This window comes from Fukomys damarensis, unplaced genomic scaffold, assembly GCF_012274545.1.
Source record: "Fukomys damarensis isolate Sample0158 unplaced genomic scaffold, DMR_v1.0_HiC HiC_scaffold_6, whole genome shotgun sequence".
Lineage (NCBI taxonomy): Eukaryota > Metazoa > Chordata > Mammalia > Rodentia > Bathyergidae > Fukomys > Fukomys damarensis.
The window spans coordinates 10,905,108-10,923,191 of record NW_022900918.1 but is presented as its reverse complement, the minus strand read 5'-3'; the positions used below and the strand labels follow the sequence as shown (position 1 = coordinate 10,923,191).

Below are 18,084 nucleotides of genomic sequence, written 5' to 3'. Positions count from 1 at the left end.
GTTGTATGTGTTTCACCATGAGATTTTTATGGAAAGGTTTTTTGGTTTTAAGACTGAAAACAAATACTTCAGAGTAATGGATGTATGGATCATTGAAACCATGAATGAGATTTAAATTGAGAATCTTACTGGGGGAACCCTCCATTGTTTTGGCTCTTAGTTCTGTTAATGAAATATAGCTGGTAGTGTGATATTTATTCTCCTGATCTGCAAAGGAACAAAAGATGAAAGGCTAAGTTCAAATGGCAAAGTCTCCATTTGAAGTGATGTTTATTTTGTTCCTTTTTAGGTACTTTGATTATTCATATGTGCGATATAAAATTGCATTCCCAAGAAGGATGTGTGAGAATAGAAAAATAACTTTTAATCTTGACATTTATAAATTAAAATATAATGCACAAATGTGTCTTTGAGTGTAAAATGTAGAAGAATAAGTTACTATTTCAACCAAGTACATGAAACTGCTGAAAATATTGAACTAGCCCCCACATATGTGAATATTTTCAAAACACTGCATAGCAGATGAGACTACCATAGATATTCTGGATGGTAAAATCGGGAAGAACTGGCTTGCTAAATTAATTATGGCACGTGTTTAGGATAGAAGCATAATCTCATTAAGTTAATACACTGGAAATGGGCCGGGGATTTAGCTCAGCAGTTCGGTGGCCTGCCTTGCAAGCGCAAGGACCTGAGTTCAATCCCCGGTACCCAAAAAAAACAAAACAAAACAAAACAAAAAAACAAAAAAAACAAAAACACTGGAGACAATTTAATGGGAAAAATCTGAATTAGCTTTGAAACCACAGCTTGATTTGACTTAATATTATTTTTCCCAAAATTTGATGTACATCAGTAACCAGAAATTTCACATTTAGTTCCATGGCAAAGTCAGCCAAGCCCTGGGAAGAGCTGTTACCTAGATTCCAGAATTCCTTGAATAATAAGGTCATATTTTTTCCAACTGTATGTGTGTGGTGTGCATGTAGACAGGAAGGAAGGGCAGTATATTGAATGTGGTTGTTAATCATATGAAGCTTAGAGTCAAATTTATTGGGTTTAGAACAGAGCTATAGTATCTACTAATTGTGTGTCCTTGGCAACTTAACCTCTTTGTCTCTAGATGCTTTAACTTCAGATAATAATAGCATCAACTTCTTGGGATTCTGTGAGAGTTAAATGAGTATCTGTATGCACAACTTCTAGCATATTGAAATATGCAAACAAGAGTTACTATATTACCAGGGTGATACTAAGAATGATTATTTAATGCCACTATATGATTTATCACATATCAATAGATAACTAAAATTATTACCTAAGCATGAATCCAGCCTATTAGGTTTGATAGCCCTTTGTCCAGAAAGATTAGGTTTTATAGCCCGTTATCCAGAGGATTTCACTAATTCTCTTGTATTTCACTGTACATTTTGTGTAGCTAGTTGTTATCCCCTCAGTCTGTTGATCTGGCACATCTTTAGTGTAGAATCTGAAAAATTTTGCTGTTGATTTCTTTTTAATTGTTGTCACTATGGTAGAGGTTAGCCAAGAAAGAGGAGAGATATGACTTCTGTAAGAAGTCTTTTACGTAAAACTCTAATTTTCCTGTAATGTGATTCGTTTGCTGTTTCCCACAGGATGACACTTTTAGTTTTTGGTATGATTGCATTATAGTGCTTTAAGAGTCTGCCATGAAAGTGCCTCAGAAACTTGACTCGGTGAATCCTGAATCCCTTCTCCGTCCTGTTGAATACAGCATGGGCATGGGGAGAGGGTGCCTCATCATCTGTCACTGATCATGAAGATTTAGTTTGATACCTACCTAAGTACACAGCCCTGTACTTAGAGAGGGCAAAACAATAGAAAACATGTTTGGTTTGAAAAAGGAAACCTTGCTGAATATTCACTGGCTATAGTATTTTTTTTTTCCTTTTTCCTTTTTCCAGTTTTGCAGACTGACCCACAGTCAGGAGGAGGGAGAGATGAAGACCTGCATTGTAGGGGTAGGAAGGCAGACAGTAGAGGTTTGCGTGGGAAGTCACCCTTAGTGTATGTATTTATGAGTCACCCTCATTGTGTGTATTTATGAGTTACTGTCATTGAAGACCCGTCCCTTTTCCTTGGGGCAAGTGCCATTCTGGATATTTTGAGATGTTGGGATCAATAGCTATTGTACTTTATATGGCTTTTGAATATGAAAACTATTAATTTTTGTGCCACTATGATGCCAGATCTTATTTGGCAAGTAGAACTATCCAGAGCTCTGTTGTTCTTACGTAGTGTAGGTATTGATCAGTAGCCAACTATCAAATTCTCTTACTCATAGGAAACAGGTGGCTTGTACACAAGTAGTTTGTGCTTCCTGTGTGTGTGTGTGTGTGTGTGTGTATGTTACACATAAATTATAAGTCTGAGGATCATGTGATATCAAGAACTTATACCATAAATGTACAAAAAGTGCCATGGCACTAAAATAGGTGATTCTCTATAATTTTATTTCCCGCTTGGGAACCAATTGAGCTATTGATTCCACAGCAAATGTGTTTTGATTAAGATTGTAGCAAGATATGTTTGACAGTAATTCCATGTTATTAGAACCTATCACATATTTAAAGTCTAGTCACCTGTTTATATGTGTCTGAGCTTAGTGAGATAAATCTATCGATATGTTGTTCCAAGGACTGTATTTTCAATGCTGTATATTTAAAAACCGTATATTTTCTTGGGTGGTTTGAACAAGTTGTGGTGCTCAGTGCTTAATCTCTGTGCTAAGCAGGCTTAGAATCAGGCATGCAGACATTAATGTGCTCCATATATACACTGTAGTTCCACTACACACCTGAAAATATCTGCACTAATTGAAATAGTTTGACAGTCGAGACTTGGTTCCCTAGCTACTAACATTGTTATTTATGGCACTGTATTTATTATAGGTATGGCTGTGAATGATCCTGGAAAATCATAGAAGGGAAAATCATATTTCCAGGGAAAACTTGATTTGTTTTTTAAAACAATCGCAATTCTTCGCTTTTACATAAACTAAAATGTACATCCCAACTAACACGTCTGGAATTATTTACAGCCAACAATAAAAATTTTTAAACATATGAAAATGAAGACGTATTTAAATGTGCTAAATGGAACATGGACCCAACCAGGTTTTCATGATTTATCAGTTTTTATCTTCAAAGACTCTGGGTTAGCTTGCGTTTTAAAAACTAATGAGTTTATCAGAGCCAGTGGGGAAAATGGTTAAAGTATATCAGCTGTAAATTGGTACAAAGCACTAAAAGGGACATTAGCCTCTAATCAGATTCTAACAGTTCATTAAACCTGCCTTTCCTGAATTGCTCTTTGTCTTTTCTCCTCCTTTGCTTAGGGCTCCATTACCCGGCACCTTCTTCCCTTTTCATCCAGGCCAGACCTCGTCTAGGGTAGGAAGCAATACCAACCCATCCTTCATTGTCTACCAGCCAAATAGCCTGTGGGATGCTCTGTTAAGGTGGCTTTTGCGAACTGCTGTGGGAGGCTGGGGAGTTGAGGGCCGCTGGCTGCAGGAAGGCTTTTCTGAGACTGGACTGGTAGCACGCCAAGCTGGCTACTTCCAAGGACAGAAGCAAGTGACATATTAGGGTTTGAGATCTGTACCCAGTGTGTAAACAACCGCAGGCCTTGATGAAAGGATTTGAAGTTTGGAACAAATTAACCAAGCTCACCAGCAATACCATAGTTCTTTCTGCTCTGAGTGCTACCCCCGCAACATGAATCAAAAGCAAAAATTAAGAAAAAATATCTTCCCAATTTTGAAAATATCGTGTATTTTCAAGGAAAAAAGGGACACTGATATATTTTCTTCTTTTTGTTATCTAGCTTGTCTGGATGGCACGGATGTTTTAAAAATACTTATTAGATAACTAGAATAAATTTGCTTTTTCTTGTTGATTTCTCAGAGCAATTATTTTTAGTAAGAGGCCCTAGAAGTTTCATTTCATTATTTTTCTTAAAAAGTAGAATAAAGAAACATGCATAGAGGTTTACTATACTGCACTCTGTTGGTATTATCTAGTAATAAAAACATTTAATTTATGATAGATTGAAATGGGTATTTTATTTAACTTATATGGAAAAACATTTTTATGAAAGGCAAAAATGTGAAGGTTTACAGGGGAGTGAAAAGAATCAGGATGTGGGGCCAACATTTAGTTCAGTGGTGCCGCAGCATGTCTCTCAAGCTCAAGGTCCCCCGTTTGATTTCCATACCAAAAAAAAAAAAAGAATCAGGACATATTATGTCCATGTACCAACTCTCCATGATGAATATAACCATTATGTAGTATAAACATGTACTGATAATTTTTTTTGTTTAAAAAAAAAAAGGTCTAGAAAATATACTTTCTTCAACTGAATACACAATATTTAGTAACTGAACTTTTTTACATTTAGTAAGATGATTATAGACAGCTAAGTTAGGTAAAATTATAGGCCCTCAGATAGGGCTAGGCCCTCAAGAGTCAGCGCGTAAGATAAAAGCACATTACAACCATGGAGGGAGACAGATTATTGTTAGAGGCCAGGCCTTGAGATAAAGACAAAATGATCAGGCCTGAGTAATTCCCCAAAGGACAAGATACGTGGCAACACCTGGCTTAATAAAGTCTCTAGATAGTCTAAATAGATCAGTCACCCCATGGGTGACCAAGGCCTCTGGGTCTACCATTTCCCTGAAAAAAAATTCTTTGTTCTTTCCATGTACTCTTTTTATGTGACTTGTTTCCCCATTGGATCGCTATTACCTAAGATTGTGTTTGTGACTTTATTTGATGAGCATAGCTTTAACCCACATTGCACCCAAGTGGTTGTGCTTTATAACACTTCTTCTGTAAAGTGGGGTCCTCACCTATCCATTTGGGACTCTTCTGCCTCTCAGGAGTATCTTCTCAATAAACATTTTCTACGCTTAGCCCCCATTATTCCTGGAATTCAGTCTTCGCTTTTAGAGAACACTAACTCAGCATATTAGACATCTAACAGGCTGAGAATTATATTTCCCTTATATCATTTGTAGATCCTGTTTCATCTCTTGTATCATCAAGACCACTTTAGCATCATGGTTGTATTCTGTACTTGAGCAAAAATAACTATTCTAAAACCTCAGTCAGTACACCAGGATGGTAAAGTTGCCATTCTAAACACTTCTAAAATGCAAACCTGATTTGGTCTTAACTAAGCACTGTTGGTGTGATTTTCAGACTCCTTTCATAGGTTACTGACTTGAGAAAAATGCTAAAGCAGCAAGAAGTAGTAGAGAATAAACTTGATTTAATCTTTTTATAAATCTTGTTAGTAAGGTTTCTCTTTCAAGAGGTTGTAAATTGGGCCAAACTTATAGGAGAATGGGGGGAAAATTTTATGGCTTTAAGCAGTCACTCTTAAAGTACAGTTATATGGGCTGTTTTTAAAATAATACTTGGGTTTGTATATAGAAATTTTCATTTGATTTGAATTGCCATATAATTTATCGTATATAAATTCAGTTACTCTAGAATTATAGTATTCTGGCTTTTAAATTATTTAGGCTTTGAGAACATATAGGTTATTTTTGATCTGACTGTCTCCTTTATTGATGTCTATACACAAGACAACTTCTAGTACTAAGGAGGAGAGAAACTTGCCTTATAGTTTCTTTCACTATTGAGAAACTGATAAATTGTTTCAGCCCCATATAAATAAATGTAAGGTCTCCACGCTTCAGTTTATTTCAGTCTGACCTCCAAACCAGAGGTCAAGGAATCAGACTGATTAATTCAACTTCTTTGTCATTATTTCAAATGAAAGTTCAGATTGGGGAAATAGTTGGTTATGCTGATATTCACATTTAATTATACTTCATTGTTAAAGAATTAAGGTAGCAGTGCTAAAGATACTCCAATGAAGGAAGACTCCACCAGATGTCCTCTTTTGATGCTTTGTAGCTGAATCCCCTCTCTCTTTTATTCTCAGAATATCAACACCTTTGAGAACAGAATGTTAATGCTTGATGGGATGCCGGCAGTCAGAGTCAAAACAGAGCTTTTGGAATCTGAACAAGGGGTAAGCAGAAGTTTCCAGTGATGTCTACCTCCATCCTTCTTATCATGCCTGTTCATTTCTAGACTGTCCCAGGCTTGCAGAAAAAAATCTGTTTATATGTGTGCCCCCACACCCCCTTGCCTAAGCTTTTCTCTCAAGTAAAAATCATTTTAGATTTTTATTGATTCTCACCCAGTTACCAGTGTAAATATCACCCCCTTGGATAGAATGCTGAAATTAGAAGGGATAATGGCCTTCTTCTTACCATATTGTTATAGTTAAACGTGTGAGTTTTTCAAAAGCTGATAAAAATCCTAAGCAAAGAAGACGTACTAAGAAATAAAGTGGGAATGTAACTTTAATGTTAAAATAGCATGTTCATTCTAAGTACGGGTATGGGAATGTTAGTATTTATTGGATGAATTTTTCTTTTGACATTTGTATTTACCTTTTTTTGGCTCCATGAGGAATAAGGAATGGTTGATGAAATTGAAATCAGTGAATCTGAAATTTGCCTAAAAGCAAGAGAATGGTTATTTAGCAGTATATAATCAAACTGATGAAACAATTTATGAATATTTAAACGATAAGCACTAAGAGCAAAGATGCCTCTTCAAGAACGTAGGGCATTTTATAATCGTTAACATTTGTACCTTCACTAATTAACAGTATAAGGACAGTATAATGTTTCAAAGAGAAAGCATTGGTCATATGCTCAAGTGTGTGTTGGCTGCTGATCTTATTAAACCACCATCACTGAGGCAGCACAGATGGCTGGTAAAGGATATACATCAGTAAATATATAATCTTTGTTTTATATATAGAAAAAAATCAATCAGAACTACAATTAGCAATGTTTTGTACTTGAATGCTCAAAAGAGAAATTTTAAATGTGTATAAAGTCTCACTGTTAAGAATATTAAAATTTTGTGGATGAGTTCATGTGAGATTTCACTTAATGGTTAGGATACTGATGGACCAAAATGGAAGCTGCTGTCTCAGGTTGTGGACCAGACAGTGGCAGTTAGAAGGTCTTCTCGGTGTCTTCCACAGTCAGCATTTGGTGGCAGGCATATGGCATCTTGGTATGATTTCTTCTTTTCATCATTAGCCTGTGCTTGAAACAGATCCCTTATAATAGAGGATGTCATTTTTTACTGTTGTGTTCAGCATTGATTCTCATAATTCTGAGATGAACTTTGTGGATTATGTCAACCAGTAATACATCTCTGTAGTTCCTGGCATGGTGTAATGACAGATGTGTAAAGAGTCCACCCAAGACTGAGGGAGTAAAGCATCATGAAAGAAAAAACTGTGCAAGTTACAACATTATTTGTTCATAGATAGCTTTTCAGGAAAACTCATATGTTCACCTGGATTTTCTAGCTGGACTTAACCAGTTAAGCTCTATGTGTCCTCCAAACTATATATATACAGTAGTTTCAACCTTGAGTAATTAACCACAAGAAAGATTTGTTCTATTTCTTTATTATGCTGATGTCTCATTTTGTTCCTTAAAATGTGGATACATAAATTTAAGAAAATAAATTTCTGCACAGTCTGTACATATCATAAAGTTTCATTCAGAGAAAATAGTCTTTTTTAATGCTTCTGGGGCAAGGGAAAAGTAGTTTCTCATATTTCAGAGTATTGCTTGTACTTGATAATACTTTCTTCAACTCAAATAGCAATAATCTGTTAAAACCATTGATGTTGGATAAAGGCAAAACCTACAGAAACTCTGTAGTCAAATATTGTGTCATGGACCAGGGGTCAAAGCCAGCATAGTACCCTTTTGTTACCTGTCCCATGATACTTAATAGTTTCCAAACAGTTCTTTCTCCTTCATTGTCATTTTCCAGTTTAACGGTAAGATTTGTCTGAAAGATTTAGATGTTCAAAAAATGAAGACCAATAATTACAGAGAGTTTATAGTATGAATAAAAATCTCGTATCACATTATTTAAAGAAAGTACTTTTCTTGATCTTTAATAGGGACAGGGGTTCTTTAGTATTACTCTAATGCTCTTTCATTAAAGTCATTTTTTTTCCTTGGGAGTGGAGCTGATAATTATTTTTCTGTTTGTTTGTTTTGGTTTTTTTCGGTGGTATTGGGGGATTGAACTTAGGACCTTGCCCTTCTGAGGCAGGTATAGCATCACAGAGCTAAATCCCTCACCCCTGATAATGGTATTTTAACCGTAGTTCAGATTGTGTATGTTGGAGCAAAATGGGAACTTTATGTTTTCCTTAGTTTTTTATATGTACTTCTTAGATACATGACAAATATAATTTCATTCTTATATGGGAAAACCTCAGAGAAGCAGTCTGCAGGGTTTACTGAAATGTATAAAAGCTTAACTATTGATTACAGTAATTTATATTTAATAACATGTAATACTTTACATCTGCAATTTAAAATAATTAAAATCTAGAATTTTAGTATTTTCAGGTCACTTTGGGTTTTTCATTGGAGATGATGGGGGTGGGTGCTCTCATATACATTCAGAATCTCAGACCTATTTTTTTTATATAAGGAATGCTAGAATTTTGAAGATTTTTTAAAACTTTGTGATTATTTATAACTAAAGGCTGTTATAACTTCAAGTTTGATTCTTTGTGAGAAAATATAAACATGTTAGTGAAATGTAAGTAATCACATGTGGTTTTGAAAAGATAAGAAATGATTTTGAACAAAAAAATTATAAGAACTCAACTGTTGTCCTGGAAGTGAATGAGAAAACTTGAAGTTGATCCATCCATGGAATGTATAATTGCTCTGAAAAACTGAGTTTAGAGACCCTGTCTTTAAGACACAGACGTTTAACTTCAGTCTTTAGTGGAGAAAACTGATGTTTCTTTCAGCCTGCAGGCAGCATTTTAATCCATAGGCTTTCTGTTCATATACACCATAGAGTCATATGTTTGTTCCCTTCTGCTTATTATAAATGGGCCTTCAGGTCTTCTGCTGTCAGCTGGTCTCTGCATATCTCCCATTCTTCTAAGGGATTCCAGACCTGATGAGCACATTTCAAGGGTTAAAGGAATACCAGACCAAGCCTCTTGTCTGAAAAATTTTGCTACTGTGTCCTGTTCTCTTTAATAAGTCCTAAAGTCTGTGTATGTTGTCATGTCTCTTCAGTCAGATTGAGAGATCTCTTTGAGGGTGAAGCCTGTTTTTTACCTTTCTCCCTTGTATCTGTTGTAGTTCCTGGTATGTAGTAAGTGCTCAGTAAAGACAAGATTTATTCATCTTGTCTACACATTATAACTACTATAGGGGGTAAAGTATAAAACCCATCAGTAGCTAGCTGGAAACGTATTTTGCCTGCTTCATGAAGCTGTTGTGAACATAGGAGTTAAATTGGAAATAGAACATACATTCCCACTGATGCTGAAGTTCTTGGTCCTGTGGCTATGAGAACCAAGTAAGTATTGTAGCAGCTCTGAAAGCTTTCTCTTTGGAGACCTCTGTCTCATGTTTTTAGTTACGGGATATCTCAGAAGATTATCAGTAGAGTTTCCTGAAATATGACTTCAGTTTTCTGCAAGCTTGTTGGTAATCCAACACATGCTGCTAAGCAGTCTGCAGGAAGAGTATGTGCTCTTGTGAAATGCTTCGGGGCACAGCGAGAAACATTTGAGTGACTTTGTCTGTGACCTTCGGTGCTCGTGCCCCGCTGTGACAAGAGCTTCCCAAATACTGTCAGTCTTTGGATGTTCTAACATGTTATTAAGCAAAAACCTACAGCAGGAAGAAGAGTTTTGGAACTGTTACACCCAGAGATAAGGCAGTATGGGGAGATAGGGGACTGCCTCAAAGACATAAAACGTGATTTTATTCCTGTCCCTGAAGTCACTAGCTTGAATGACATTGGAAAGTTCCTTCATATCTTTAGGCCTCTCAATGCATCCATGCAGGGGAGGTGTTGGAGATGAGCCCTTCCTTATTAGGTTTGTCTTATATTCTAAGATCCCAGGAAAGGGCAAAGAGAGAAAGCATTTGTAATTATGAATTGAAGGCTCATACATCAATGAAGTGTGTGGGGAAGCAAAAGTGACTGCACTTTCAAGTGAGGCAGACTTAGTTCAGACACTTGTTCATCAGGTACCAGCTGTGTGAATTTCCCTTATTCTCTGTCACCTTATCTACCCTGGGCCAGGAGGTGGAGTTAACCACCCAGAATCAAAGGAGGCTGCTATATGTGGTAAGTGGTGAACAAATATTTGCTTTTTGAAGAAAAACAGGAGGAAAGGCTCTCTTGTTTTCCCTTCTGTTCCTGTAGTTTTCAGGAGATATTTACCAGGGGCTGAGGATTTAGCTCAGTGGTTCCACCATCTGCCTCCTAAGTGCCAGGATCCGAGTTTGATACCTCGTACAAAAAAAAAAAAAAAAAAGAAAAATTACGTCATGAGATATTTACCAGAAATTTCAAAAATCTGTATCACTTTGTAATCGTACAGGTAGTTTTAAGGTAAATCTCAAAATTAAACTTGGTTTTTAAAAATTTTGTATTTTTAAGTGTACCTACAGAAACATTTCAAATTCTGGTGAGATTTGTCATGTGAAAAAAAGAACAGTGAAATGAGAAAATAACTATATAAAAATGATACAATTTTTTGTGTGATAATGGTGTTGAGCGACATTACAAAAAATGAAGTTCTGAGTTCATATTCCTTAAAGATACTGATGGAAATTATTTACATATGAAATCATAATGATGTCTAGGATTTGCTATAAAACAAAACAGAGGAGAGTGCATAAGAAAAGAGATGAAACAAGAAAGTTCATGAATCCATCATTATTGAAGTTGGGTGATACAAGAGGAGTTTGTATATTCTGCCTAATTTTGTATATGTTCAAAATTCTATAAAGTAAAATGTGTAGAAAGAAAATGATTCATAAGTGCAGCAGCTTTAAAGGAGGGATGAAATAAATATTTCTTATTTGATTTCCTTCACTGTCAGTTTCCTAAGACCTGTGCATCTTCTGTAGGGGAGGAGCTGACCTGAATCCCTAACAAGTCACTGGAGTGTTGAGCCCTTTGTTACCCTGCCTTCTCAACTATGGAGCCATAGAGAAAGAGTGGTGTTAATATGGCAGGAGAGGGGGACAGAGAATGAGTAGTTGGTCAATTTTAAGTGCTGCAAGTAGCCAATAATTAAGTAGTAAAAGACTCGTGTTATTCCTTAGGGGAAGACTAAAGCTCCTCTTAATACTGCCACGTAGCTAGAAGGGCTGCAGGGGTTGAAGGTGACTGGTACAGGTCACCCTCTCTTTCTTACTAGCTGGACATCTCAGCATGCCCTACAGTAGATCCCTAGGAGCACTCTTATTTTAGAAATAAGACAAATGAAGGCAGTGCTATTTTTCCCTTATGGTTGCTTGCAGTAACTTCACAAACCATTCTGTAGGATATTCATACTGCTGTCTTAAGGATATTTCTTTATCTCAAAGAGCTGACTAGCACACGAAACAGTTATAGTGGAACTTCCTGAATAGAAGAGCTTATGCTTTATGCTTCTCATTACTCCTCATCATCTCAGCCCAGGAGCTTATGAATAGGCAAGGCTCAGTAAATGGTGATTCACTCAGATTCTGTTTATTGGAAGTCAGGGCCTGTTTGCTACACTGTGGAATGAGAAGGATTTTGAAACTAGTGCTGTTTTGAAAGCATTTAATACTTAGGCTTAACAAAGAAATATATACAGGTACAAGTATTGCATCTGAACCTAGAGAATCTAGTATGCAATGCTTATTCAAGACAGGCAATTACTTTAAAATTAAGTAGTGTCGGGGGGAAAACCTCAACAACAAACCTTGCTTATTCCCTCAAGAAACACTCTGTTTCACATTAAAGATTTAATATATGTCTGTGTGTAAGGCAAAGACAGTATTATTTTAATGCCTTCAAAAGGGAAGAAAAGGCATTTATTAAAATGCCACTTACATTACCCTTTAACAGGGCCTCATTATTTCCCCTCCTACTGTGGAACAGGGGTCCCGTCACTGGTAAATTGGTAGCATTATCTTAGAAATGTGAATTTGCTTATCGTTGAATATTCTCTGATGACCAACTGCTTGAGATCTTTTAACCTGTAGTGAAATCTTTGCTTGTCACTACTTAGCTTCAAAGACAAACATATGCAGAAGCTGTGTTTTTGCTAATGTGAGAAGACCATTGTTTTTCTAAAGCAGACAGTATTTGTAGTTGCACAACCCATGCTTTAGCGAAGTGATATCCTCTACTAGAGATGCAGAGTTGGACTGATTTTAATAATGTCAGAATGGCCAATAAATGTATTAATAGAACGAATTGAAAATCAATGAGCTGTGATAGTAATTACAGATAGTTCCCAAGGGAAATATGGCAGGCGGACAAATCCTTTCCCTGAGGGCCTGCCCTGGGCACCACTGTGAAGTAGAAATTTGTGCCTTTCCTTCTTCTCTAGTGGTGTGCTTTCTCCTTCAACTTTATTCTCTTGTCATCTACAGTCCTAATACCCTGAAGGTCTCATTGTACTCCAGGTGCCTACAGATGCCCAGTTGTAACCCCGGTCTCACTAAATGAAAACACAAAATGCTGTCCCTTCTGAGAGCTACTTGCATATTTATAGGGTCAGTGAGTTTTAATAAAAGAATGTTTCGTAAAGAAATATTATGCTCCGAATAGTTTGGAGATTGTGAGTCAAGGCAAATTAACCTTTCCAGAATGTTTCAGCTTATGTAAGATCGTGATCTAGTTTGTCTGCTTGTCTTGTGGTAGAAGAAAAAAATGTACCTGTACTATAAGGCATGCATTTCTCTCTATTTGGTGTGTTTTCTTGTGCCAACATTTGCACACTGATTTACATTAACTCATAGAAATATCCTATTAACTCTTACAGGAGTTTTACCTTCTGAGCGTGAAGGATGAGCTGCTATGGGAATTGATCTCCCTCCATAAATCACTAGAAAACCAAGGAATATAAATGAAAAGTCTGTCACATATTGGATAGCAGGCAGTGAGTCTTAGAGAAGAGCAGCTCTGCTAGTCGCTTGACTTGCTACCTGGAGGCCATGTACGAAGAGAGGATTCAGTTAGGGCTGAGCAGTCTCCTTGTGTTAAGCAGAGATTGGATTTGGAAGAGGTCAGGGTAGCTAACTTTTAAGAGGAGCAATATCAGAGAGGAGAGTGTACAGAGAGGGAGTTTTGGAGGTCTTTGGAGGGGTCCCCTTAAGCAGTTGTTTTCCTCATGATTGAGAAGGCGAGGAGAGACCATCTGGAAGCAATAGTCTAAACCATTCTTGGAGCCCACATATAGTTCATGCAAACCAGAATGGAGAGACTTCTTCACACACATGTGGGGCACTGGGGACAGACCACAGAAAGGTCACAGTTTAGTAATGGGTTTGGATACAGTTAGTCCTAGAAAAATCTGATTTGATCCCAATATGACAAGCCCTAGAAGCAACCACACTGACCTGCAAGTTACTCAACTGTGTGTCAGAATTAAAAAGTCTCCTCCAGAGAAACTCAACAAAATCTAGCACTTAATAATATCAAAATCATAAGGTCTGGCATCCAGTCAGAATTACCAGATGTATAAAGAAGGAGAAAAATATAACTCATAACCAAGTAAAAAATGAATAGAAATACATCCAGCTATGACAAAATAGTAAATTAATAGTGAAAGACCTTAAAAATATTTAATCTTATAAATATGTAGGAATTTGAAGAAAGCACGAGTGATTTGAGAAAAGTTTAAGAATTAAATAGGTGAACCGGGGGTTTAGCTTAGTGGTTCCACTGCCTGCCTTGCAAGCACAAGGTCCTGAATTCAATCCTTGGTACGAAAACAAAACAAAACAAAAAAATGAATTAAATAGATGTGAAAAATATATCTGAGAATTTAAAAATAGCATCGATTGCATTAATACATAATGCAGAAGAAAAAATCAATGATTACATAGCAATAGAAATCATCTAAAATATGACACAAAAATAAATAGAAATTGAAAAGGAAGAATAGAGCCTCAATTTGCCATGGGAACAATATTGAGTTGTCTCGCAAAAGTATAAGTGGGCTATCAGGAAGTGGGGAGAATCATAAAATATATCTGAAATCTAATTGCTGAACATTGTTCAAATATAAAAATACTGAACCCCAGCAGAACACATCAAAACACATAATAACTAAATTGCTAGAAAAAAGAAATGAAGGAAAATAATTTAAAAAATAACCAAGTGAAGTATACTTCATATATGAAGGAATGAAATTGAGACTTCTTGTCAAACTGTGGTATTTAGGGTAGAAGAGGTTTGATGAACTTACTTTTTCTTAGGGTAAATTTTAGGCAGAAGAAAAAGGATAACTAGATGGAAATTTGAGCCAAGCAAGCAAGCAAGCGCCTGAAATGGTAAATATGTGGGCAAAAATAAAAGGTTTAAGAATATTTTAAACAGAGAATGGCATGCTTAAAGCAAATAGTTTATTGTGAAGTTTCTAACATTGAATGAAAACAGGAAACAATAGCACAGAGAAAACAGGAATGCAAGTGAAAGTAAGGCTCTAGTGTTCTACTGTGTGAGGAGCGGCATGGTATTATTATTATTTGATGGTAGGCTTTGATAAAAGAAAGCATATAATTTAAATCATAGAACTATGCACATGAACAGTCCGACATAGTTAAATCTATAGTGAAGACGAACTAGAAACAGTGGAAAAAATAATTTATCGAAAAGAAGGAAAAGAAAAGAGGAAAAAGGAACAAAGAACATAGGAAAAATAGAAAGCAAATAGGAAGATTTAAACAGAATATAATGATAATTACATCAAATACAAATAGTTGAATCATTTCTGTTACTAACTGTAGCAGATTATCATATTGGAAATAAAACTGAGGCCAAACCACACGCCATCTAAAAGAAATCTGCAAATATAAAGACACAAATAGGTCAAAAGTGTAAGCACAGAATTGAGAATACTCAGATTTGTGGAAAGAGAAAGAATAGTGATTGCCAGGGGTTGTGGGGCAGGCTGGAGGGATGACGGGTATAGGGTTTCAGTTTTCTAAGATAAAAAAGGATTTAAAAATCTGTTTTACAGCAATTTGAATATAGTTAACACTTGAAAAGTAGTGGCTAAGTTTTACGTTATGTATTCTTTACCACAGTTAAGAATTTTAAAAGATTAAAAGAAAAATACAAGTTGGCCAAAGATTTACGGCTGTAAGATATCAAATACGATTCAATGGCCAAAGGAGGACTTTAGCAGAAATTGTTTCAGATAATGTAAGAGGAAACTGACTTTTTAATGCATTTTGCTTTAGCAGCAACTATTGTGAACAAGTGATGTGTACTTAAGATGGTCACATCTTCTGAATATTGGTTTTGACTACACCCTTTCTGTGCTCTGGAGAAGAAGCCTCCTATGAAAGGGGAAGCCCTTTCTGGTTGTTCACAGTAATCCTGTTGACTCCTGTGCACAAGATCTGTCCTCAGATCAGATGTAATAGTCCCACATACTTACATACCTCAGTAATCCTTTGAGCAGATGTGATATCGTATCCATTCGTAAGTAAAATACCATGCATCCCAGATAACACAAGCAGTAACAGGAGTGCAAGTCCATGCCTTGTGAATTGAACCCTTTTCACTATTGCAAGCTGTTTTTATAGCCCCATTTTGATAAATATAACTGCTTATCACATGTTATGATCTGGTATCAAGTAATTCTGTCATTAAAATAGGTAAGAAAAATTTGACGCACATTTAGGAGAAGTTTTTAGAGGCTCATTAAATACAAATTTACTTATAGAGGGTCAGAGGCCATTGCTCATTTTAGGCTGCAGTAATTATGAACTCTGGAATCACTCTTTTTATTTAATTTCTTAAGATTTAAAAGCTGCTGAATAAGATATGTTTGTTATAATGTCATGTTTTCACTTACTTAAAAATACATTAAAATGTTCAAAAATAACCCTTGGCCATCACTGTGCAAAGTTATGTTGCATTGTTAGTTTCACTGTTTTCAAAATTCAGTAGATTGAGCAGAGCTGATGCCGTATTTTAGATTCAGCACCTAAGAATGATATTCATTCTCACTCTCCCCACCTCCCTCCACCCCCCTCATTTTGAGAACTCTGAATTTCATAAATGTATGACAAAGTAAAGATGTCAACAGTCTACCCTCCCCCATTAACTTCACTTTAGCTTATGTGACAGTGTCACGCCTGAGGAAAAAATGTACATAATGCTATCAGGGCCTTTGACCTAGAAGCAAGTGTGGTAAATTTAATGACTTAGCAAGTGGTCCCATCTGTGGCTATGAAACAGTGAAACTGTGCTCTCTGTCAATGGTCAGTCCTTTTTGTTGGTTTAAATATTGTCAGAAAATCTCTTTAGTAAAGAAACATGAACTGCTTTCTCTCAGCAGTCCTAAATGCACTGTGATGAGTCATACTCACCATAATTAATTCTTTCAAACTGCCAAACTTCAAATTCATTTCTCTGTTCATGTCATAACTAATTATATCTTTGCTGTGAAGCTCTGAAGGTGATGATAGAGGTAGATCATTCACTCTTAAAGCCTGTATCAGCTAAGTAAGGCAATCTTGTTATTCTTGAAAACTTAAAGAATTATTTTTCTTACTTTTTAAAAAATTGGTATGTACTTTAAAAATTTTTTTTAGCTTGAAAGAAATTCATGCCAGTGTGGATTTAAAAACTCCAACTTCTCTTGGCTAAGACAGCTGTAATAAAATAGTAGAACAGTCCTGTGTTGCTTCAAGTTTTGTTACAAATTTAACGTAGAAGATGGATGTTGGGACCATTTAGAGTGTGTTACCATTACATTATATGCTGAAAAAAATAGGCAGAGAATTTATGATGAAGAATTTTGTATGAGCACTGTTGTTGCTATTGGCACATTTTAGGGAACCGAGAGTCTAGATATTATTTTCATCTTATACATAGGACCCGCTCATATACAATATTATATACTTCCCCCCTAGGCAATAGTATACTCACTAAAAACCTGTGTGTGTGTGTATCTGAAAAGGTTATTGGTCTTTGCCATCAACTGTTTTGTAACATGATTTTCATAGATATCATCAAAAATCTTAATCTCTTATTTTTTCAAGTCAGAAAATAAATACAGATATTGAGATGAACTCTTTCCATTCATTTTACAAGACTGTTGTCATTTGCTCTCCACCAAAATTTCTTTGCCCCATTGTTGTCTGATTTCCACACTGACTTTCCATAAATGCCTGTAAGAGGAGATTTTACCTTCTTCTTCTTTGGGTTATTGCTGTTGGGTACAGAAATATTTGTAAAATATTTTCCTATTTAAGTTCAGATGCTGTGTAGTAAAAGGTATAGAATTAAGCTAGAATAAAATTATATACATATGATAATTAGCATAGTATGTACACTGGATTTGAATAATCAATAAAAAGCAACTGTTCTAGCATGTTATTGTTAATCTGCATTTCTCTTTAATTTTGTGATATAAATATTTTGCATTTGAAAATTAAAATACTGTATATGTCTAATTATTTACATAGATGTTGCAAATTATTCAACATTAATGAAGTTCTAAGATGATGGTGTTTCCAGTTACTCCATGAGCAGGAAAGAAAATGGGACTGGTTAGTGTAAGTGTTATATAAAGTAGCCAGCTTATTAATAGCTTTTATGTAATAGTTAGCTTTGCCTTATGGAAAAATAACAATTTAAAATCATTCGGAAAAAAATCTAGGACTTCATAGTCACAGCTTTTTAATTAATTGTCTTTATAGGATGATTTTTAAATGCTTTGCTAATTTAACAGATCTGTGTATGACCTTTTTTGGAAGTAATAAATTATTTCCAGATGAAGTGAAGTTTCACCTACATGAGCTTAATCCTACTTTAGGTACCTGAGTTTATTCCCAAACCTTTCTAGCCTGCCCATTATCAGAGTGTGTAGTGGTATTTTATGTTTGCCTGATATCTTTTATCATCTTGCTATTCAGTTAGCTTCTCTTGT

General features: G+C 35.7%; 1 protein-coding gene across 9 annotated transcripts in view; it reads left to right on the top strand.

Moving 5' to 3' along the window:
- The window catches only part of Klf12 (Kruppel like factor 12), a 581,477-nt gene that overhangs the window by 340,461 nt on the left and 222,932 nt on the right, over positions 1-18,084 (top strand). For all 9 annotated transcript variants that reach the window (XM_010622344.3, XM_010622347.2, XM_010622343.2 and 6 more), the window contains one exon: positions 6,001-6,090. In XM_010622344.3, the coding sequence (XP_010620646.1) occupies positions 6,001-6,090 (90 nt within the window). The remainder of the gene's footprint in view (positions 1-6,000; positions 6,091-18,084) is intronic.